The 23,674-nt window shown below is 47.5% G+C and overlaps 1 protein-coding gene across 1 annotated transcript in view; it reads left to right on the top strand.

Annotated features, from left to right (window-relative positions):
- CSMD2 (CUB and Sushi multiple domains 2) overlaps window positions 1–23,674 on the top strand; it is a 661,952-nt gene that overhangs the window by 486,020 nt on the left and 152,258 nt on the right. Inside the window, exons 26-27 of the mRNA XM_032640663.1 lie at window positions 16,716–16,918; window positions 22,231–22,422. Of these exons, the coding sequence (XP_032496554.1) occupies window positions 16,716–16,918; window positions 22,231–22,422 (395 nt within the window). The remainder of the gene's footprint in view (window positions 1–16,715; window positions 16,919–22,230; window positions 22,423–23,674) is intronic.

Below are 23,674 nucleotides of genomic sequence, written 5' to 3'. Positions count from 1 at the left end.
TGGGAGCATTTAGTCCATTTACATTTAAGGTAATTATCGATATGTATGTTCCTATTCCCACTTTCTTAATTGTTTTGTGTTTGTTATTGTAGGTCTTTTCCTTCTCTTGTGTTTCTTGCCTAGAGAAGGTCCTTTAGCATTTGTTGTAAAGCTGGTTTGGTGGTGCTGAACTGTCTCTGCTTTTGCTTGTCTGTAAAGGTTTTAATTTCTCCATCAAATCTGAATGAGATCCTTGCTGGGTAGAGTAATCTTGCTTGTAGGTTTTTCTCCTTCATCACTTTAAATATGTCCTGCCAGTGCCTTCTGGCTTGCAGACTTTCTGCTGAAAGATCAGCTGTTAACCTTATGGGGGTTCCCTTGTGTGTTATTTGTTGTTTTTCCCTTGCTGCTTTTAATATGATTTCTTTGTATTTAATTTTTGACAGCTTGATTAATATGTGTCTTGGTGTGTTTCTCCTTGGATGTATCCTGTATGGGACTCTCTGTGCTTCCTGGACTTGATTAACTATTTCCTTTCCCATATTAGGGAAGTTTTCAACTATAATCTCTTCAGGTATTTTCTCAGTCCCTATCTTTTTCTCTTCTTCTTCTGGAACCCCTATAATTCGAATGTTAGTGCGTTTAATGTTGTCCCAGAGGTCTCTGAGGCTGTCCTCAGTTCTTTTCATTCTTTTTTCTTTATTCTGCTCTGCTGTAGTTATTTCCACTATTTTATCTTCCAGATCACTTATCCATTCTTCTGCCTCAGTTATTCTGCTATTGATCCCATCTAGAGTATTTTTAATTTCATTTATTGTGTTGTTCATCATTGCTTGTTTAATCTTTAGTTCTTCTAGGTCCTTGTTAAATGTTTCTTGCATTTTCTCTATTCTATTTCCAAGATTTTGGATCATCTTTATTATCATTATTCTGAATTCTTTTTCAGGTAGAGTGCCTATTTCCTCTTCATTTGTTAGGTCTGGTGGGTTTTTATCTTGCTCCTTCATCTGCTGTTTCTCTGTCTTCTCATTTTGCTTATGTTACTGTGTTTGGGGTCTCCTTTTTGCAGGCTGCAGGTTCGTAGCTCCCGTTGTTTTTGGTGTCTGTCCCCAGTGGCTAAAGTTGGTTCAGTGGGTTGTGTAGGCTTCCTGGTGGAGGGGACTAGTGCCTGTGTTCTGGTGGATGAGGCTGGATCTTGTCTTTCTGGTGGGCAGGTCCACATCTGGTGGTGTGTTTTGGGGTGTCTGTGGCCTTATTATGATTTTAGGCAGCCTCTCTGCTAACGGGTGAGGTTAGCAGAGACAAACAACTGTCTTGCTAGTTGTTTGGCATAGGATGTCCAGCACTGTAGCTTGCTAGTCGTTGAGTGAAGCTGGGTGCTGGTGTTGAGATGGAGATCTCTGGGAGATTTTCGCCGTTTGGGAGGTCTCTTGTGGACCAGTGTCCTGAAGTTGGCTCTCCCACCTCAGAGGCACAGCACTGACTCCTGGCTGCAGCACCAAGAGCCTTTCATCCACACAGCTCAGAATAAAAGGGAGAAGAAAGAAAGAAAGAAAGAAAGAAAGGAAAGAAAGAAAGAAGAAAGAAAGAAAGAAAGAAAGAAAGAAAGAAAGAAAGAAAGAAAGAAAGAAAGAGTAAGGAAGGAAGGAAGGAAGGAGGAAAGAAAGAAAGAAAGAAAGGGAGAAAGAAAGAAAAAAATTATTAAAATAAAAAATAATTATTAAGAAAAAAAGTTTTTTTAAAGAAAGAAAAAATGATGGATAGAACCCTAGGATAAATGGTGAAAGCAAAGCTATATAGACAAAATCTCACACAGAAGCATACACATACACACTCACAAAAAGAGGAAAAGGGGAAAAAATAATCTTGCTCTCAAAGTCCACCTCCTCAATTTGGGATGATTCATTGTCTATTCACGTATTCCACAGATGCAGGGTACATCAAGTTGATTGTGGAACTTTAATCCGCTGCTTCTGAGGCTGCTGGGAGAGATTTCCCTTTCTCTTCTTTGTACGCACAGCTCCCGGGGCTCAGCTTTGGATTTGGCCCCGCCTCTGCGTGTAGGTCGGCGGAGGGCGTCTGTTCTTCCCTCAGACAGGACGGGGTTAAAGGAGCAGCTGCTTAGGGGGCTCTGGCTCACTCAGGCCGGGGGGAGGTAGGGGTACGGATGCAGGGCGGGCCTGCAGCGGCAGAGGCCGGCGTGACGTTGCACCAGCCTGAGGCCCGCTGTGCATTCTCCCGGGGACGTTGTCCCTGGATCCCGGGATCCTGGCAGTGGCGGGCTGCACAGGCTACCCGGAAGGGGGGTGTGGATAGTGACCTGTGCTCGCACACAGGCTTCTTGGTGGCGGCAGCAGCAGCCTTAGCATCTCATGCCCATCTCTGGGCTCCACGCTTTTAGCCGCGGGTCGCGCCCCTCTCTGGAGCTCCTTTAAGCAGCGCTCTTAATCCCCTCTCCTCGCGCACCAGGAAACAGAGGGAAGAAAAAGTCTCATTGCCTCTTCAGCAGGTCCAGACTTTTCCCCGGACTCCCTCCCGGCTCGCCGTGGTGCACTAACCCCCTGCAGGCTGTGTTCACGCCGCCAATCCCAGTCCTCTCCCTGCACTCCAACCGAAGCCCGAGCCTCAGCTCCCACCCCGCCCGCCCCGGCAGGTGAGCAGACAAGCCTCTCGGGGCTGGTGAGTGCCGGTCGGCCCTGATCCTCTGTGCGGGAATCTCTCCGCTTTGCCCTCCGCACCCCTGTTGCTGTGCTCTCCTCTGCGGCTCCGAAGCTTCCCCCCTCCGCCACCCGCAGTCTCCGCCTGCGAAGGGGCTTCTAGTGTGTGGAAACCTTTCCTCCTTCACAGCTCCCTCCCACTGGTGCATGTCCCGTCCCTATTCTTTTGTCTCTGTTTATTCTTTTTTCTTTTGCCCTACCCAGGTACGTGGGGGGTTTCTTGCCTTTTGGGAGGTCTGAGGTCTTCTGCCAGCGTTCAGGAGGTGTTCTGTAGGAGTTGTTCCACGTGTAGATGTATTTCTGGTGTATCTGTGGGGAGGAAGGTGATCTCCGCGTCTTACTCTTCCGCCATCTTCCCGATTCCCCCCCCCCCCGCCATCTTCCCGATTCCCCCCTGCTTTTCTAAATAAAGGTAAAATTCAAGGTTAAAATATATATATACATATTAAAAGGGACAGAGGGAATTATTTCACGTGATAAAATGCTTAGTCCACAAGTGTGTCAACAGTCATGAATCTCTATGCACCAAATAACCTAACAAGAAAACTTAAAGCAAAATCTGTCAGAAAAACAAGAAGAAATTGACAGCCATAGGAGACTTTAACGTATCTCTCTTAACGGAGTAAAACAAATACAGTTAAGTCTTCTACATATAAACAAGTTCCGTTCTCAGAGCGCATTCGTAAGTCCCATTGTTCGTAAGTCCAGCAAAGTTAGCCTAGGTACCCAACTAACACAATCGGCTCTAGAGTACTGTACTGTAGTAGGTTTATAATACTTTTCACACAAATAATACATAAAAAACAAACACAAAAAATAAAGAAAACATTTTTAATCTTACCTTGAAAAGTACAGTGGTCCAGTCCAACAGCTGGTGTACAGGGGCTGGCATCGAGTGAACGGGCAAGAGTTACTGACCGGAGGAGGGAGAGGAGGTGGGAGATGGTACTGTGCTCTTTACAGTGCTGTACAGCAAAGCACAACCACTTGTAGAGGATGCACGCACGTGACGATGTACACCAGACACGTGAACTAACATGTGACTGGACACGCAAATGCACATTCACATCTTTGAAAGTTCACAACTTGAAGGTGCATATGTAGGGTACTTACTGTAAAAAAATAGAACTAAACTGTAGTTTGTTATAGGTGATTTTGCCATCTTCTGATTTGATATTATGTATCAGGCTCAGTGCTAGGTACTTTATATGTGATTGCATTTACAATAATCCTCTTGGCAACACTGCTGGATAGATGATGTTACTGCCATTCTACAGAGGAATAAACTGAGGCTCTTTCAGGTCACTCAATTATCAAGGATGAGTATTTGAACCCAAGTCTTTGACCTCGTAGCCATTTTGTTAAATAGCCTCTTCGGGAGGCAGAGCTTCATTTCATGGAAAACATTTCTTCCAAAAAGGATAAAGACACCTCTGCCCCTCACAGAGTCCCTGACACCTGCAGGGCAGGTTCTGGTGAACAATAGGCAGTCACAGAGCCTTCATTTACAGGGCGATGATAATGAGAAAACAAGTGGTGCAAGGTTACTCAGCAAGGAAGAGTGAAACACAGGGCAGTAGCTTCAGTGCTGCATCTGTACACTGCCCAGCCTCCCAGAACACCAGTCACTGTAGCTTCTTCAGTGACTGAAGCCCAGGTTTATTCTTTCACTTAGGAAAATAACACAAGAAGAATCTTTCTGTCTTCCCAATACCAGCTGGCACCAGGAAAGGACAACCTCTATTTTTGCTCTAGACACCAATGCTTGCTTTGAGCTTTGGTCTGTCTTCTCAGTTTTTGCTCTTTGGATGGCACAATGCTTTAATTATTATTGTCTGCTATTATAATCATGGTTTAATTGTTGGTTTGCTGCACCGTGGCTCAGAGGGGGGCATTTTGTGAAGCAAGTATTATTTTCTTATTGTCATTTCCAAAGTCACTGAGGATAATTTAAGCTGCGTTCTCACTTGGGGACAGGAGTGATTTCTGACCCCTCCCCCTGCTACAGCAGCTGTTCGTTCACATGCCATCTTCCCCTGATGTAAAGATCCGCTGTTAACACTCTTCCCGGTGCAATATCCATGTGTTCACGCAGTGGTGACAGTTGCTTCGAAGCACCCAAAGCCTTTTCATGTTCCGGGGCCCAGTCAGAAGGCAAGTGAAATCAACATATAAAGATGCTGTGATTTTTTTCCTTTTTCTAGTTTTTGCATTTTTCTAATGTGTGACAGATACAGATGAACCACTTCTAAGTGTGGAAGTGGGCAGCACCCGAGAAATGCCCAATGTGTTAAAGTTTCCTTCAGACTGAGAGCTGAAAACCATAATCCCAGACTCGAGTTTGTCTATGGACAGCACTTAAGGGGTGCAGCCCCCTACAGTGACAATTTGATGCTCTCCTAGGTTTTTAGATGAAAGTTCTGGCAGTAAATCTCTTCCTGTGGTTGAAGCTGAGTGTCATAAACCTTACCCGCAAAGCCTGGGGGGACTCTTAGTGGTGGGCTGGTGGGCAGAGGTAAGGGAGTGAGGGCCAGGTGAGGGCTCCCTCACCTGGGGAGCTGCTGTTGGGACATTGTGGTGGAAGGTGGGACTCTGTGGAAACACCATGATGAAAAGGTGTACAGAGATCCCGGAACAGGGATGGCCCCACGGTCGGGGTGCCCTGCAGTTAAAGGGAGTGGCAGCCAATCTGACATGAAGGCCCAGCTCCAGAGAGAGCAAGCAGAGGTTCCCGGCAGCCCCCAGGGGAATGGGAAAGAGGACCAGAGACCAGCGGGGCTCATTAGCTGAGCTGGCATACTTGTCAGTAGTGAAAGCCCAGGCTGTACCCCAGGCAGATTTAGGACACTGAGACCAACTCAAGGCCCCTCCTTTTTGGAAACGGGGCTCCCCCTTCTCTGCCCCCAGCCCTGACCCAGCACTGTGGAAAGGACCGAAGAAGCCATGCCTGCCTTGCCTTCTTCCACAGTTGGACATCATTGCCCTGCTGAGTCTCTCTTCTCTCTCTTATTTATTTATTTATTTATGGCTGCGTTGGGTCTTTGTTGCTGCACGAGGGCTTTCTCTCTAGTTGCGGCAAGCGGGGGGCTACTCTTCGTTGCAGTGCATGGGCTTCTCATTGCGGTAGCTTCTCTTGTTGTGGAGCATGGGCTCTAGGCACGTGGGCTTCAGTAGTTGTGGCATGCAGGCTCAGTGGTTGTGGCGCACGGGCTAAGCCGATCCGCAGCATGTGGGATCTTCCAGGACCAGGGCTCGAACCCATCTCCCCTGCATTGGCAGGCAGAATCTTAACCACTGCACCACCAGGGAAGCCCCTCTCCTCTCTTGACTCCTTGGGCTGCACCTTTTTCTGGTTTACCTTCTACCTCCTCCACTCCTCATTCTTAGTCTCCTTCCCCTGCTCATCCTTAATGCCATGGATCTCCAGGACACCCTTCTCTGTGTGCTGCCCGCACTGATACTCATTGGGTGGGCTTGTCCAAACGCATGGCTTTAGGTCTCACCCACCTGTACCCATGCTCTCGTCCTCCTGAAGAACCTGTACTGTCCTGGGGGTGCCCATCTCTCCATCCCATCCGTGTCTTTGCGCAACCTCTTTTCTCTGCCCGGCATTCCCCTTCCTTCTCACACTCCTCGCCACCCCCTTCATCTGGAAAATCCTGTTCATCTCTTAAGATTCAGCTTAGTTGTTCCCTCCTCCGGGGACCTTGCCTCACCCCTTGGCCTGAGCTGGGACCTTCTCTGTGCGTATCTGTACCATAGTACTTTTCACACCACAGCTAGGGGCAGAAACAAGCCATGTTCTTGTCTATATCACCAGTTCCTGGTGTGATATATCTGCACCCACTGCCTACTATTCATTGATCGGATGTGTGAAAATTGGTCCGAAGACTTGTAGAGCTGTATTTGGAGAGTGTGAGACCATGGCTGCAGCATCCCCCTGTCTTCTGGCTTTAAACTAGGCAGCCATCTCTGGCCCAGGGTCTGTGCAGCTAGGTCCTATCTCTATGGTGGCGATAGGATGCCAAAGACATAGATTCAAGGGGCGGGATGTGGGCAGTAAAGAGAGATGTCAGAACCTCCAGTGAAATAGGAAGTATCTTCCTTAGCACATAGGATTTAAGTTGCCCGTCACCAAGTGGCACACACAGCACGGACTGAACTATGGGCGTCCCCGAAAGCTGATGAGCCATTCACTTACTCATCAACTCAGCCAAACCGGGAGCTTAGTGTGGGTCAGGCCTGGTGCTGGGTACCAAAGATACAAACACAAAGGAGACACAAACACAACAGTTAAGGAACTCAGTGAGACAGGTTATTCAGTGGATGACTCTGATACACAGAGGAGCATCTCACGAGATTGGGGCCATGGGGAGGGCATGGAAAAGCCCGTGGAAAAGCTTACCAACTGGAGCTGGGGATCTACTGGGACATGGTATTCAGGTGGTGTATGAGTTTACTAGAGCTGCTGTAACAACCGAATGACGTAACAAAAATTTATTTTCTCACACTTCTAGAGCCTAGAAGTCCAAAATCGAGGAGCGAGTAGGGTCACACTGCCTCTGAAGGCTCTAGGGAAGAATCAGTTTCATTTCCCAGCTTCTGGGAGTTGCCAGCACTCCTTGGCCTTCCTTGGCTTGTGGATGCATCACTCCAGTCTCTGCCTCCATCTTCACATGGTCCCGTCCCTGCATCTCCACGGTGCCTCTGTATCCAAATCTCCCTTTCCTTTCTCTTAGAAAGACATCAGTCATTGGACTCAGGACCCACCCTACTCCAGTATGACCTCATCTTAACTTGATGACATCTACAAAGACCCTATTTCCAAGTAAGGTTACATTCACAGGGACCGAGTGTTAGGACTTGAACATATCTCTTGGGGGGAGACCATTCAAGCCACTACAGGTGGTGTGAGGGCACGTGTAGGGGTTGGAAACATCCAGACAGAAGGAAGTCACTGAAGCCAGAGAAAAAGAAGAAAATGGGTAAAGAGTGAGAGAAAGAGGAGGAGGCAGTTGGGGCTATTCATGGAGGGCTTGGAGCATCCCCTAGGAAGCCTGACTTTATTCTGTAGGGAAAAGGGAATGACTGGTCAGATACGTGGTTCAGAAAGGTCAGCTGGCCCTGGTGGGAAAGGTGGATTGAAAAGGTGAGGGGGAGTTTGGGTGCACACTCTGTGTGCCTCTGTAATGCTGTTCTCTCTCTCTCTTTTTTTTTTTTTTTAAGAAGATGTTGGGGGTAGGAGTTTATTAATTAATTAACTTATTTTTGCTGTGTTGCGTCCTCGTTTCTGTGCAAGGGCTTTCTCTAGTTGTGGCGAGCGGGGGCCACTCTTCATCATGGTGTGCGGACCTCTCACTATGGTGGCCTCTCCTGTTGCGGAGCACAGGCTCCAGACGCGCAGGCTCAGTAGTTGTGGCGCACGGGCCTAGCCGCTCCGCGGCATGTGGGATCTTCCCAGACCAGGGCTCGAACCCGTGTCCCCTGCATTAGCAGGCAGATTCTCAACCACGGCGCCACCAGGGAAGCCCCTGCTCTCTCTCTTGCAGTCACCTTCCTCTCTCACTTTCCTTGTGCTTCGCTTTTATTTCTCCAAAACTGCTTCAAAGACATCTCCTCCTTGAAGTTTTCCTTGCCTCTCTCAATTAGAAGAAGATGACGATGTAAAAGAAAGGCCTTTGGTCCCAGACAGACGTGGTTTGAATACACCCTCTGACCCTGACAAGCTGTTTGACGCCCCCACCCCTCACCCTCAGCAAGTCTCCCCAATTAACCCCCGGGACTTCAGTTTCCACATCAGCAAGATGGCCAAAATAGGCTCCAACTTACAGGCTTGTTATGAGGATATTAGACAATATACATGAAGCACTTGGCATGTAGATTTCCAACAAATGATTAGTTCTCTTCTTCGTCCAGTTATTTCGATAGCACTTTATCTATCCCACGCGTTCAGCACCTCCTGCACGTATTATTGTGTTGTGTGTGTCTCTTTCAATAAACAGCAGCAGCCTCCAGGGCAAAGACACAGCTTTCCATGTTTCGGCAGCTCTCAGCACAGAGTGTGATGCACATCAGGCCCCCTCCCTCTTCCGTGGCTATTGTTGTGTCTGTGGCCCAGAGAAACAAGAGCGCAAACGGGTGAGGCGTCAAGATGAAGGATCACCTTCGCACAGCACGGTGGGCGCAGGATCCTCAAATGATTTTCAGTATTGCAAAAGCCAGAAGGAGACCGGATGGTCACCTGCAGGGGAGCTGCGCAGGCAAACCAAATGTCTGCTTGGGCCCGGAATTATCCCTATCAATGAGAGCCTCTAATTAGCATTTTATAGACTTTGATTTCTATGGGATGAAAAACGTCTTCAATAAGACTCTTAATCCATGTGGTCAGATTGGCAAAGCTTCACTGGCTAGCATCAAGGATTTATTATGAAAGAGGTCACTAGCACCTGTAGTAGCCCCCTAGCTAATTTCCCTGCATCCGACGTTGCCCTTGCCAAGCTGTTCTTATCCGGGCAGCAGGAGTGATCTTCAAATGAAAATGGGATCTTGTAAGGCCTCAGCTTAAAATCCTTCAGTGACGTCCCTTAGCCCATAGAATAAAATCCAAAATTTTCCCCGACCCACCGGGCCCCACGAGACCTGGCCTCTGCCTACCTCTCTTGGCCCAGGGACAGCCTCAGTGCCTTTCTGTTGCTCTGATGCTCCGAGCTGCTTCCCTTTCGGGGCCTTTGCTCATGCTGCCCTTTATCCACAGAAAACGTCCTCCCACCTCTTGCCCTGCCCTGGTGACTGGCTCCCTCTAAGCCCCTCCTCTTCCTTAGATGTCACCTCCATGGAGAGGCCTTCCTGGCCAGTCTGTCTAACCCGGTGGCTCCATCTCAGCGCTCTACCGTTTCCTTCATCGCATTTGCCCACAGCTGGTAGTCTTCTGAGGGGGTTGTGTGTGCAGGAGTATTGCCCGTCTCCAGAAACAGCTGGAAAATGACACCCTGTCTGTCATCTTCGCCATTATCTCCCAGCACCTAGCACACAGAAGGCATTTACATAAACGAAGGCAGTAAGAGGTCCGGAACTTCAGCTTCTCTCCTTTCCGTTGCCAAGCTGCATGGTTTCTGCATGCACAGGTCCTCAGGCTCCCTCCTCTGGCCTCTGGCCTCGTCCTCCCACCTCTGTTGACCTCATCGATGCCAAGCCTTTGACTTTGTCTGACTAACAGATCAGTTAAGCTGAATGCAGTGAATTGGCACTTTTAATTAAGGGTCTTAAGTCTCAGCCCTTTAACCTTGTGTATGATTGACATGTAAACTATTGATTACTGATGGGGCCCCTCTGGAGCAGGCCTGGCTCTCGGCCACAGCCTCTTCCTTCTGGAGGTGCAGGCAGCGTTGTCAGGGGAGGGAGAGGAAGCGCCAAAGTCTGACCTGGACTGGCATTATATAATGTAATTCTGTGTCGCTCTCTGACCAGCCCTTGACCTTGAGCAAGTTCCTTAACCTCACTGAGCCTCAATATTCTCATTTTTAAAGAGGGGAATGGTGCTACCTACAAAATAAAGATGCTTGTGAGGACTAAACGGGATAAGGTGAAATTGCCTCGTACACAGGGGTTGTATGAATATGTTTTCTTTCATTTCTACCTAGTGTACATATTCTCTTTTCACACTTCCCATCGGTCTGGTCCTTCTGGGATTTCATTTGTTCATTCTTGAGTTCACTCACTCATCCATTCCATTATTCACCCTCAGGGACCTCAGTCGGTCTCTAACCAGAAGAGGATAAAACCCCAACTCTGCTAGCTAATACTGATGTCCCCCTCTCAATCCAGCTCTGTCCCCATGACGTACTCATGCCACCCGAACTCCAGTGTGGGTGTCACCTGTCTTCCCAAGTGCCTTAACCTCTCCCCTGCCTCTGGGTCTTGTCTTGTGTTAGTACATCCAAAGAAAGCACCCTCTGGGCTTCCCTGGTGGCGCAGTGGTTGAGAGTCCGCCTGCTGATGCAGGGGACGCGGGTTCGTGCCCCGGTCCAGAAGGATCCCGCATGCTGCGGAGCGGCTGGACCTGTGAGCCATGGCCGCTGAGCCTGCGCGTCCGGAGCCTGTGATCCGCAACGGGAGAGGCCACAACAGTGAGAGGCCTGCGTGCCGCCAAAAAAAAAAAGAAAAGAAAAAAAGAAAACACGCTCCCTTTCATGCCGCCCAAACTTCTAGCCTCGTCTCCTCCTGCCTTCCCTGACAAGCCTGGCCCACGAGAACCTCTCTTCCCTGAGAGCACGTCCGGCAGCACCACACAGCTACCGCTTGGTCTGCGCCTACAGGCGGCTGCCAATTTCCCAGTGCCTCACGGATCGTGGAGGAAGCAGAGAAGCCAGGGGCAGCTTAGCACAGCAGGGAGGATGCTTGTTTGCTCCGCTTTTCCTGCGGAGCTCCTTCTCCCCTTCCAACCAAGTGTAGGGCCCCAGTCTGTTCCCTCCTAAACGCCTTGAAGAGAAGCCTGTTTTCACTCGTCAGAAGTCCTTGGAGGAGAGGCCTGCCAGGGGGATGAGAATACAACCATTGAGGAAACCCACACAGCTCTGGTACTGAGGAAGCTCCACCTGTATCTATAAAAGGGTTTACCTAGGAAATCCAAGAGCTTAACTTGAAGCCTGTTAGAACTTAACTAGTGACTGAAAATAAGAAATACATGCACAGACACATATACATATATATATATATATATATCCAACAATAAATATGTAACTAATAATTAAATCCCGCTCACAGTGGAGCTGAAAGCCAAAAATTGAATTTAAGAGGAAAACCATAAAACTTTACCAAAGTACCTAAACTAACCCCTAAATAAGTTACCACATCTACAGTGTTCCTGGCTGGGGAAAATAAGTAACGTACAGATATCAATTTGCCCGAATAAATCAGTAAGTGTGTGCAGGGCTTCCCTGGTGGTGCAGTGGTTAAGAATCCGCCTGCCAATGTAGGGGACACGGGTTCGAGCCCTGGTCCGGGAAGATCCCACATGCCATGGAGCAACTAAACCTATGCGCCACAACTACTGAGCCTGCGCTCTAGAGCCTGAAAACTACAACTACTGAAGCCCGCACGCCTAGAGCCCGTGCTCTGCTATAAAAGAAGCCACTGCAATGAAAAGCCCGCGCACCACAACAAAGAGTAGCCCCCGCTCTCCGCAACTAGAGAAAGCCCCACACAAAGCAACAAAGACCCATCGCAGCCATAAATAAATAAATAAATAAATTTAAAATAAATAAATAAGTGTGCAATTTCAATCATAGTATCCACGGGATTTGGAGGAATTTGAAAGGATAAATTTGGGAAATTAGCTAAGAAATTTTGGGGGAAAATACGAAGGGGAGCTTGCCCTGTAAGAATATCAAAATGTGAGACTGAAAACTGAAATCAGCCGAGTAGCTGAGCTCCTGGTACCGCAAGTATTTAGAATCCCGTCACGGCAAAGGAGGAAGCCCTGGAACAGAGGAGAGTCTAGACTCAGACCCATGGCCGAGGTTTCAGACCCGTTGAGAGAGAGAGCCTGGATTATCCGGGCACAGGCATCTTCAATCAGGTACTCGTGAGCACTATGAGAAGGGTCAGGCATGGCCCAGGCCGTGGGGCTACCAGAGTGAAGAGGACCTGCCCCCATGCTCGTGAAAGTCATGTTCTAGCTGGGGAGAGGAGTAGTAAACAAATAAATAAAGTATAGACTGTAATAAATGCTAAGGAGGAAAGAAGCAGAACATCTTGATAGAACATGGAAGAGGCTACTTTAGGTAGGTGGTGGGATAATTGAGGGTCCATTTGGAAAAAATAATGAACCAATAAGCCTCAACAAATGAAACTACACAACTGCTGAGAAAATATTAAAGTTTTGCATTTTTTTTTTTTTTTTTTTTTTTTTTTTTTGTGGTACATGGGCCTCTCACTGTTGTGGCCTCTCCCATTGCGGAGCACAGGCTCCGGACACGCAGGCTCAGTGGCCATGGCTCACGGGCCCAGCCACTCCGCGGCATGTGGGATCTTCCCGGACCAGGGCACAAACCCGGGTCCCCTGCATCGGCAGGCGGACTCTCAACCACTGCGCCACCAGGGAAGCCCTAAAGCTTTGCTTTTTAATCATATAGGGAAGAAGAGGGTTTGCCCAAGCGTACCATGACATCCAATATCCTTAAAGGAAAATATTAACATTTGATTACATAGAATGAGTAACTTCTATACCAAAAAAGACACCATAAACAAAATTTCAAGGAAAAAGAGATACCAGCTGCTGGGAGAAAATGTCAGCAACAAATCTGTAAAAGAGAAATAAAAATATATAAAGATAATAAATAAAAATTATAATGTGTGAACAGAATTTAAAAAGACAAATAACTCAAGCTGGGTAAAGGATGTGAAGATATACAAATGACCCATAAACATATGCAGAGATACGCAACCTTACTGAATTATCTAAATTTAAAACACTAGTGAGATTCCATTTCGGTTTAGCAGACGGGCAAGTATTTTTAATATAGAATATATTTACATTGTAATATCTGATGTTGGTAAGGTGAAGTTTAAAGCCAACAGTCATATGGATACTATTCAGGGAGAATGTAAATTGACACAATCACTTAAGAGAATAACTGAGCAGGATTTATCAACAACTTTAAATATATTGTATACCCGTCCCCCCGACCAAAGTATTCCTACAAGCCAACTGAAATATTAACATAAATGTGAAACACTGCAGAAAGATGGGAATGTTCCTTGCAGTCATATGTGAAATAGTGAAATATAACAATGTACATTTCTACAGGAAAAACATGAAGTAGATGTATATCTCCATTATAGAGTATTAAGTGAAGAAAGTTGCATGAAACTATGTAAAATATAGTCCCACGGCGGAGGTGGGGGGAATGTATGTGTGCACATTGAAAAAAATCTGGAAGTATTTGCACCAAGCCTAATATCAAGTGGAAAGTTCTAGAGAACAGATTGGTTTGTGTGAGAGAGACTTCTTAAAAATTCGGGACATCTGTATATTGTTAGCCTTTTTCTGCCTTGAGCATATCTTATTTTTATAATTTTAAAAGACATTTTTAAAAGGATATAGTGATAAATGGATTGGATCCTGGAACAGAAAAAGGGCATCAGTGGAAACACTGGTGAAATCCAAATCAACGGGAGTTGAGTTCATAGTAATGTACCATGTTGGTTTCTTAGTTGTGACAAATGTACCAGGGAAATGGAAAGCATTGACCGTGGCAGAAGTGGTAAGGGGTCTATAAGAATTCTCTGTATTATCTTTGCAACGTTTCTGTAAGCCTAACATTAATCTGAAATTAAAAATTGATTAGGAGAGAGAGACAGAGAGACAGGCTGGTATCCAAGTTCTGCTCTGGGAAGTGGAGGTGTAGGCTCACCCTTGCCCCCACTGCAGCTGGACCAGCTTCCCAAAGATGCTGCCATAACCCCTGACCTTTATTTCCCACACACACACCTTTTTTAAGACTTAAATTTTTAGAGCAGGCTTACGTTCACAGCAAAGCTGAAAGTACAGAGATTTCCCATTCACCCCCTTGCCCCACACCTGCACAGCTTCCCCCATTATCAGCATCTCCCATCAGAGTGGTACATTTGTTAGACCTGATGAATCTGCATGCACTGACACATCATTACCACCAAGAAGCCATCGTTTATATTAGGGTTTGCTCTTCGTGCCCATATTCTATAGGTTTGAACAAATGTGGAATGACATGTATCCATTATTACAGTATCATAAGAGTATTTCCACTCCCCTAAAAATCCTCTGTGCTCTACCAGTTTATCCCCTCTCCCTGACCTAGCCTCTGGCAATCACCGACCTTTTTACTATTTCCATAGTTTTGCCTTTTTCAGAATGTTACATACTTGGAATCATACAGTATGTAGCCTTTTCAGAATGGCTTCTATCACTTAGTAATATGGATTTAAGGTTCCTCTATGTCTTTTCGAGGCTTGAGAGTTCATATCTTTTTAGCACTGAATAATATTCCGTTGTCTGTATATACCACAGTTTATTTATCCATTCACCTACTGAAGGACATCCTGGTTGCTTCCAAGTTTTGGCAATTATGAATAAAGCTGCTATAAACATCTGTGTGCAGGGTTTTGCGTGGAAATCAGTTTTCAGCTCCTTTGGGTAAATACCGACGAGCACAGTTTCTGGATCGTATGGTAAGAGTGTGTTTAGTTTTGTAAGAAACTGCCTAGCTGTGTTCCAAGTGTCTGGTCCATTTTGCGTTCCCGCCAGCAGTGATGAGAGTCCCTGTTGCTCCACATCGTCATCCGCATTTGGTGCTGTTCTGAATTCTAGCCATTCTAATGAGTGTACACTGGTATCTTATTGCTTTTTTCATTTGCATTTCCTCGATGACATACGATGTGGGACATCTTTTCACATGCTTATGTGTCATTTGTATATCTTCTTTAGTGAGGTATCTGGTAAACTTTAGCCCATTTTTGTTTTATTTTGTTTTTCGCGGTACGCCGGCCTCTCACTGCTGTGGCCTCTCCCGTTGCGGAGCACAGGCTCCGGACGCGCGGGCTCAGCGGCCATGGCTCACGGGCCCAGCGGCCATGGCTCACGGGCCCAGCCGCTCCGCGGCATGTGGGATCTTCCCGGACCGGGGCACGAACCCGCGTCCCCTGCATCGGCAGGCGGACTCTCGACCACTGCACCACCAGGGAAGCCCTAGCCCATTTTTTAATCATGTTATTTGTTTTCTTACTGTTGAGTTTTAAGAATTCTTTGTATAGAATTGGCTCTCCATATCTGCATGTTCAGGATCCACAGATTCAACCTACCTCAGATGGAAAATATTTGAAAACAATCCACAAAGTTCCAAAAAGCCAACTTGAATTGGCCATGCACAGGCAACTATTTACATAGCATTTACATTATATTTACAGCTATTTACATAGCATTAACATTGTATTAAGTATTATAAGTAATCTAAAAGTTATTTAAAGTATACAGGAGGGTGCTCTTTGCAGATGCCAGGCCATTCTGTATGAGGAATTTGAGCACCTTCAGATTTTGTTATCTTGTTACCCTTTGCAGAGCAGCAATGTTTCATTTTAATGAAGTCCAGCTCATCACCTGTTTTCTTCATGGATTGTACCTTTGGTATTGTATCTAATAAGTGATCACTGTACCCAAGGGCATCTGAGTTTTCCCTTATGTGATCTTCTAGGAGTTTTATAGTTTTACGTTTACATTTAGGTCTGCGATCTGTTTCGAGTTAATTTTTGTGAAGGGTATAAAGTCTGTGTCTAGATTCATTTCTGCATGTGGATGTCCAGTAGTTTCGGCACCATTTGTTGAAAAGACTATCTTTGCTCCTTTGTTAAAGATCAACTGACCTTATTAATATGAGTCCATTTCTGGACTTTTGACTTATTTGTCTGTTATTTCACTGATATCACACTATCTTGATGACTGTAGCTTTATAGTAAGTCTTGACATTAGGTAGTGTCAGTTCTCCAAATGTGTTCTTCTTCAATGTTGTGCTGGCTCTTCTAGGTCTTTTGCCCTCTCCACATAAACTTCAGAGTCAGTTTGTCAACATCCACAAAATAACTTGCTGGGCTTCTGACTGAGTCTTTGTTTTTTTACCTCTATCCTTTATCCCCAGATCCTGCCTTCTCAGCATCCCCTTCCAATTAGAGTGATATGGATAGGGGCTCAGGAGTGAGGCCTGGGGACTGCCGTGTAGAGTGGAGGAGATGGGTGGGGTTTTACAGTGGCAACAGGAAGCTCCACAATAATAAACAGGATGCACAGAATCTACCCTCCCTCACCCTCGTTCCCATCTTCTAGTGACCTCCAATGGGTGGAGCAGGCTGGATGGAAATGGAGAGGATAATTCTCTCTAATCCTCTTCCTTCCTGCAAGTCTCTCTTAGGTGTATGACTTTGCCTGACCGGAAGCCCCTGGAAAGAAGGCGCTGAGCCCCGAGTGACCACCTGCTTCTTCTCTCCGTTCAGACTCCACTTCCTGGTCTTTGACACGGAGGAGCTCCACGACGTGTTGCGCATCTGGGATGGGCCTGTGGAGAGTGGGGTTCTGCTAAAGGAGCTCAGTGGCCCGGCCCTGCCCAAGGACCTGCACAGCACCTTCGGCGTGGTCGTTCTGCAGTTCAGCACCGACTTCTTCACCAGCAAGCAGGGTTTTGCCATTCAGTTCTCAGGTCTGTGCCCACCTTCCGCCAGCCTCCATCCATCAGTCCTGCCGTAACCCCCCTTCCTCCTCCCGCAAGTCCCTTCTTTCCTCTATCTCTCCACTCGGGGAAAGATATTTATTGAGCATTTTCTCTGTGCCTGGTCCGTGGGTAGTGCTTGTTCTGATATCTGTGCCGAGCTTACTCTGAGGGGAGGGGAGACAGGTAGGTGAACAAACACTGACATACAAATCAACAAGTATCTGGAGGGAGAAATGTGAGCTATAATGGTCACCTTGGAGCATCAAGGAAGATGTTCCGGGAAAGGTGATGCCCAAGCTCCAACCGGAAGGGTGAGTAGAAGTTACAGAAGAAAATACAGTATTTCAAGGAGGGCATAGTCAACTGTGACGTGGATTTAGAGTTGCCATGGAGTTGGACTTGGAGGATTCGTGGGTCCTTATTAGATGAGAAAGAGAGAAAAGGGCATCCTGGGTGCAAAGAGCGTGTGAATGTGTGAGAGGCAGGATAACGGGCTCTGGAAGTGGAGGGTTGTCCACTGTGGCTGAAACGTGGAGAGTGGGGAGGGAGGCAGGGGAGGGACAGCTGACACTGGCTTGGAGCACAGTCACAGAAGAGCTGAGCTGACATGTCACACACTCTTGTTCTTAGTCTGGTGCACGTCTCAGTAAGGACCGGAAGCCAAATATGAGTCATCTAAATTCAATTAATTATGTGCTGCGGTAGCCAGCTATGGAGGAGCGTGACAGCGAGCTACCAAAAATGGGCAATGCTCAAACATCCAAGTCCCGGTACTGGCTCGTTTCCATGACTGGTCCTGCCTCCCCCTGCGATGCATCATCTCATCTCCTCTGAAATGCCTCTTCCATCGCTCATCTCCCTGCACGAGTGACTCTGCCTCGGTCTATGCTTATGTTTATTATACAGCAGCTGTCTTCATTACCATCTCCTTACTCCACTGTGTGTATGTGAGAGGGGGGTTGCCATGGTGATGCCAGAGCGAGGCTGTGTGGCACCTGGGCCATGGCTCTGCCTCCACACTCTCACCTGGTAGGTGTGTCAGCTAAGGGTGGTTGGGTATAGCTCTAGCACCAGTAAGGCTGCGATGGCATTACAGAGCCTACTTCTAGCTCTTTCCTGCCTCTGTCTTCCCCATGGAGACGAGCATTTAGCAGCGTGTGTGGTAAATGAGGGTCTCCAGGATCATGTTGCTGTGTACTCATGAACTTGCCCACTTAACGCTCGTGCAGGCTGCCGGCCTCTCGAGGAATAGCTCCTTGTGGAGTTCATTGGGAGTCTTCTGACTGGAAATCCCCGCACCCATTCACCCATGGAGAGGGTCCCCGGGAACCAGTGAGTAACACTGAACTCACCTGAGGTTAGGGTCCCACTGCGGGGCGACAAGAGAGTCATTTTAGATAAGCATTTCCCAACATCTGTTCCCAGGAGTTCCATGGACAATTAATTGGTATTTAAAGGAAAAGGAAGTCTATGTGGTCACGTCATGTCAGGAAGGTGCTTAGGTCGAGGTAGACCTAAAGAGGTTATCTGTCATTCGGAGCCTCCGGATTCGGAGGACATTGTTCTGCTAACGCAGATGCATTAGGAAGGGGTCTGGTAGGTCACAATTCTCAAACATATTTCATCATGGATGACTTTTTTCTAGGCCATCTCAAGAGACTAGCATTTCGTGGAACAAACCTTGGAGACTGCTGGGATAAGCAATAGAAGGATCTCCCAGCAGTAAGGAGAGTAGAATGCTGAAGAGACAGCTCAGTCCACTCGCTGCGGGGAGGAGAATTGGGAATAATTAAGCCAGACACGTATTTTCTCTGTGCTCAAGCTGATGGGTATGGCTTTAAAAAAGGGGGAAAAAAAGAGCCCATCATCGTACTGGCAAACTCCCCCGTGGATTTGCATTATCTGACCTCCAATGTATCCTTGCAGTTGCCACGTGGGACAGAGTCCCCGGGCGCTCTGGTGAGGCACGCCTTCGCCCAGCAGCTTCAGCTGCTTTCTCATGCATTGCCCAACTCGTAGAAGCCCTATCGTCCTTCAGCGTTCATCTCAGATGCCACTTCTTCCTAAGCTCCCCATTCAGAACAAACTGCTGTTGCCGATGGCACCCCCAGCACTCAACTTCTATTTCTTCAGCGCGTTGCCAGTTCCAGGCACCTGGCCTTGCCTGGGAGCTGGCCACTTATTTGCCAGCTCACAGGAAGCTCTTAGAGGATAGGGGCCACCTCCTGCCCATCAGACTCCCGCACAGCGTGTGTATGCGGCAGGAGCTCACTCACCACTTACTGGACCTCTAGGCACAGGAAGCCTTGAACAAATGAAAGGGTGTTTTTCTCTAACACAAGAGTTGCTTTGGGCAAGCCACCCTGAGCATCACTTAGGCCTACAGACAGGGGAGTGGGCAAAACTACCTGGCCTGGTGTGCTGGTGTACCCGAGGTTTGGAAAAGGTCACCTTCCCTGTTGCTGTCATCGCTTAGCAAATACCAGCACTACTCTAGGGAAGAGAGAACGGCTCACCCCATGTTAACATTAGAGTGTGTGTTTGACGGGGGATTGTACAGAAATGCCAGGGATGGTTAGTGCAGGCTTGGCTTTATTGAGTAAACATGACTGTGTAACATCCAACATCCTGTGTGTACTACGTGGATCCAGCCTCTCCCTGGAGGCTTTGCCAAGCAGCTCACATTCAGTAGCATTAAAGGGAGAAAGTGAGAACGAAGAAAGGTGAGCGGGAGCAAAGAAGGAGAGGAAAGCGTAACCACTGCCATCTATAGAGCCGGCACCACCCTAAACTCTCTACAACGTTATCTCTTGTAATTTTCACAAAAACCATAAAGTACAGGCATCATCATTAATCCATGTTGCAGATGTGGGCTCCGAGGCCCAGAAAGGTTTCTCATTCATGGTCATCTAGTTAGTAAGTAGCAGAGCCTGGGTCAAAACGCCTGTGTCTGATTCCCAAACCTAGGCCCTTAATCATCGCACCCCATTGCCTCCCCTATAAATAATCTTTCTGAGTATGGTCACAACAGTGAGCTACTTTTCTTCCAGGGAATCATTTACATGTGTACGCTGTAAAGCTAGAGATGAAAGCTAAGTCTGTTTTTAATTGGGTAGTAAGAAGATTGGTTCTTGTTTGACTTTATAAATTCAGTAAGTATCTGATGGTGACAGTTTGTTCATTTATTTATTCACCCAGGAAATATTTACCGAACACCACTGTGTGCCAGGTACCACTCTAGGCCCTGGAGATACAGTTGAGATCAAAACAGCCAAGGTCTCTATTCCTGTAGAGATGCACAAGTGATCTACACTAAAGAGGCAAACACGTGAACTAGCAAGATGATTACAGATGGTGTTATGAAGAGAACAAAACGGGATAATGTGACAAATTTGATGGAAGGGGGTTAAGGGTTGAGCCCAGAAGGTGACCAAAGAGGCCTGTCTGAGAAGAGGATATTGGAGCTGAAAACTAAATGACAGGATGGAGCTGGCATGGGAAGATGTATGGCAAGAGCATTCCAGGCAGAAGGGCCAGCAGGTGCAAAGGCCCCTGGGGGCAGGGATAGGGGGAAGATGGAGGGGGCTAAGCTGGCTGCATTGGAAGGAGATTTTACCAATGTGCCTGGAGCATAGTGATAGCAGATCAGTGAGGGTGTCAATGATTTTAAGCTGGATCAAAGCAAAGGGTAGGTTTAAAATGTGATCTCAAAAGAGGAGAGTGTAAGAGACCATAAACCAGGGGTGGGTGAGCTCTTTCCGTGAAAGTACAGGTGGTACATCTTTCTGTGAAAGTCCAGGCTTTGTGGACCACATGATCTCTGTCATAACAACTCCACTCTGCTGTCGGAGCATGAAAGCAGCTGTAGACAATATGTAAACAAGTGAGCATGCCTGTGTTCCAATAAAACTTTATTTGTAAGAACAGGCATAGAGCCAGATTTGGCTGTGGGCCTCAGTTTGTTGCATGCTGTCTTAGCCGTTACTGGGTGTAAGGTATTAGATACTCCAACTCCCGACTCATCCATGCAATCCTAGATGGTACAATTAGTGCTGTTACTGTATACAGTTGCCCTGGGCTTTTCCACCGAAGTCATCCTAAAAGCAGAGGAGGGTGAATGTATATCCCCAGGAGATCTGAGGGATGTAGGAAGCATAAAATCTCCTTGAGGCTTCCCGGTTTGCTTAAGAACTAATGTGATTCTTACCTTCTACTCCATAATAAGTTCATCTGTCTTAGTGTAAAAGTTATTTTTCCCAGAATTTCTGAGAAAAACTGCCCGAATTTCTGAGAAAAACAAGCCAATGAACATTATGGGTCCTGTGTCCTCCAGAACCTCCCGTCCCTGGGGCCGGCCGACCACAGTCTGTGAATGATGACACAGGCGGGGACCGCGGAGGCAGCCAGGGTTGATACAGCTGCCTCAGAATCTTTTCTCTGGAGTTCCTGTTGTACCATTTCCTTCGGTGTGTTTTCTCATGCTGCATTTTGTCCATTTGTTCCCTCAGTTGTGCTTTTATTATTTATTCCTCCCTTCCATCATTCATTTGATGTTTGCTCTTAAAACACCTTCTCCGTATTATGCTGTCTGGTATTAGACTACAAACATCTCCCAAAGTCCTGAGTTTTTAGAATTTTTAATACACCCCAACTGTTTATACTTATTTTGAACTCTACTATGCCACTTGCTACAAACACCAGAATTCTCTCGGGTTTCAGTCTGATGAGTTGTCGGTGGTTTGCCATACAAGGGAGAATGTGACCTTCACCCGACCTTAGTAGCTCCAAGCATCTTCTCAACCACTGCTCAGCATTCAGGCAGGACAACTCCCAAACTCCTCTGCAGACCTTTCTGGTTGAATATTGGGGTTTATGCTTAATTACCTTGTCACTCCCTCATACGGATCATGTTAGCTACATTTTGCAAAATTGCAAAGCTAATCTTTGTAATAAGGCTTGTATCGTTAAACCAAGTTGAACGCAGTCCTACAGTCATAGCGGTGCAGTCATGCTTAACTCATAGTATAGTATCCCAGGACAGGTGGATGATGGTAATGGTGAGGGTACCAGTAGAATAAGTGACGGTCGCAAGTAGTGGTGGAGGTGGTGACAGTAATGGGTGTGAGAACGGAGATGGTGGTGCTGTCGCTCCCGCTGTTACACCGGCGGGAGGTAATGGAGATTCCAGCAGTGGCCCTGGTGATGGACGTGGTGATGTCAGTGAGGGTGGTGAGCCAGGAGCCTCACTGTCTGGCAGACACCTAGGCAACCCCACTTCCTCCTCTGTTTTCTTATCCCAGTGTCCACAGCAACATCCTGCAATGACCCTGGGGTCCCCCAGAATGGGAGCCGGAGTGGCGACAGTTGGGAAGCCGGTGACTCCACGGTGTTCCAGTGTGACCCCGGCTATGCGCTGCAGGGAAGTGCAGAGATCAGCTGTGTGAAGATCGAGAACAGATTCTTCTGGCAGCCCAGCCCACCAACGTGCATCGGTACAAAGCAGCTGCAGTGTGAACCCTCCCCTCTGGTCCCACCACTTGTGTGCTCCAGACCTCCTACCCCCTTAAGTGGCAGCTACATCTTGAGCCTGGCCAGGAGAGTCAGAAGAGCTGAAAGTCACAGAAAACTCAAAGTCTACTCTGCTTCGCGTGTCTGTGTATACACATACCCACTCGCATTCACACACCCACACTCTACACACTATGAATTCTTCACTCTCCAAAATGGTCCCAAAGATTTTTAAGCCAGGTGTGCCTGTCCCTCTTCTCCTGACCCAGACCATATAGATTGGAAGGAGGACTGTGGATCACCTCGGGTAGCAAGGGTCTTCAGGTTCTGAAATGACCCTTCTATTACCTGGAGCGCTAGAAGGGCACCCACAGACCTGGAGGTAAAGGAAAGACCTTTGCTCTTCCTCTTGGCAAGGAAATTATTGGTTGCCTGGATTTTGGTTCTCCAGATCTGTCCTTAGTCCTTAAATCTCCCCATTTGCCAGATGAAGCAGTGGAGGCTCTGTGATGTGTCCAAGGTCACGTAGCTCGTAAGGGCTGGTGCCTGAGGAATCGATCCTGCTCCCCAATTCCTTAAGGCTGGGAGGAGGAAGGAACTTGAAGGGAGAGGAGGACAGGAAAGAAAGAGAAATTGATGGAAACAAACGTTCCAGGGGCTCACGTCCGCATGGCTCTTTTCCTCAGCCAAAATACTGAGTGCAGTTCTCTGCTGTATCAGCGATGGCTGTTAGAAGAGACCAGTAGTCGTGGAGTCCTTACTGTGTGCAACTGGACATTTACTTACACAACCTCACTTAACTTTCCCTGCAGCTCTCTGTAATGAGTACCGTTCCCTCATTTCACAGTAGAGGAGACTGAAACTTAGGCGACTTTGAGTATCTTGCCTCAAATCACAGAACCGGGATTTGGCAGAGTCAAGAGTCACACCCACATCAGTCTGAATGCAAAGCTTTTCATTTTCCTACCTCCCACACTGATTCCCACCCCGGAGATGGGCTCAGGTGAGATGCACCCCAGCATTGCCCACCCCGGCGACGCCCTGCACCTCTTTGCACACAGACTCGGGAGGCGCTGTCCAGGTATCTGAGGACTGGCCTTTGCTGGGCATGCTCTGAGGCCTGGTGTTGACACTAAGTCCTGTCCCTCGGTGGCAATGAGGAGTCACATGGGTATGTGTGGTTGGATCTCCGTGAATGTACTGCAGACAGGAAGGCGAGACCTGGGTTTAGAGCAA

This window comes from Phocoena sinus, chromosome 1 (genome assembly GCF_008692025.1).
Source record: "Phocoena sinus isolate mPhoSin1 chromosome 1, mPhoSin1.pri, whole genome shotgun sequence".
In the NCBI taxonomy this organism is placed as follows: Eukaryota; Metazoa; Chordata; class Mammalia; order Artiodactyla; family Phocoenidae; genus Phocoena; species Phocoena sinus.
The sequence above is the reverse complement of the archived record's forward strand: the minus strand, read 5'-3'. Positions and strand labels throughout refer to the sequence as shown.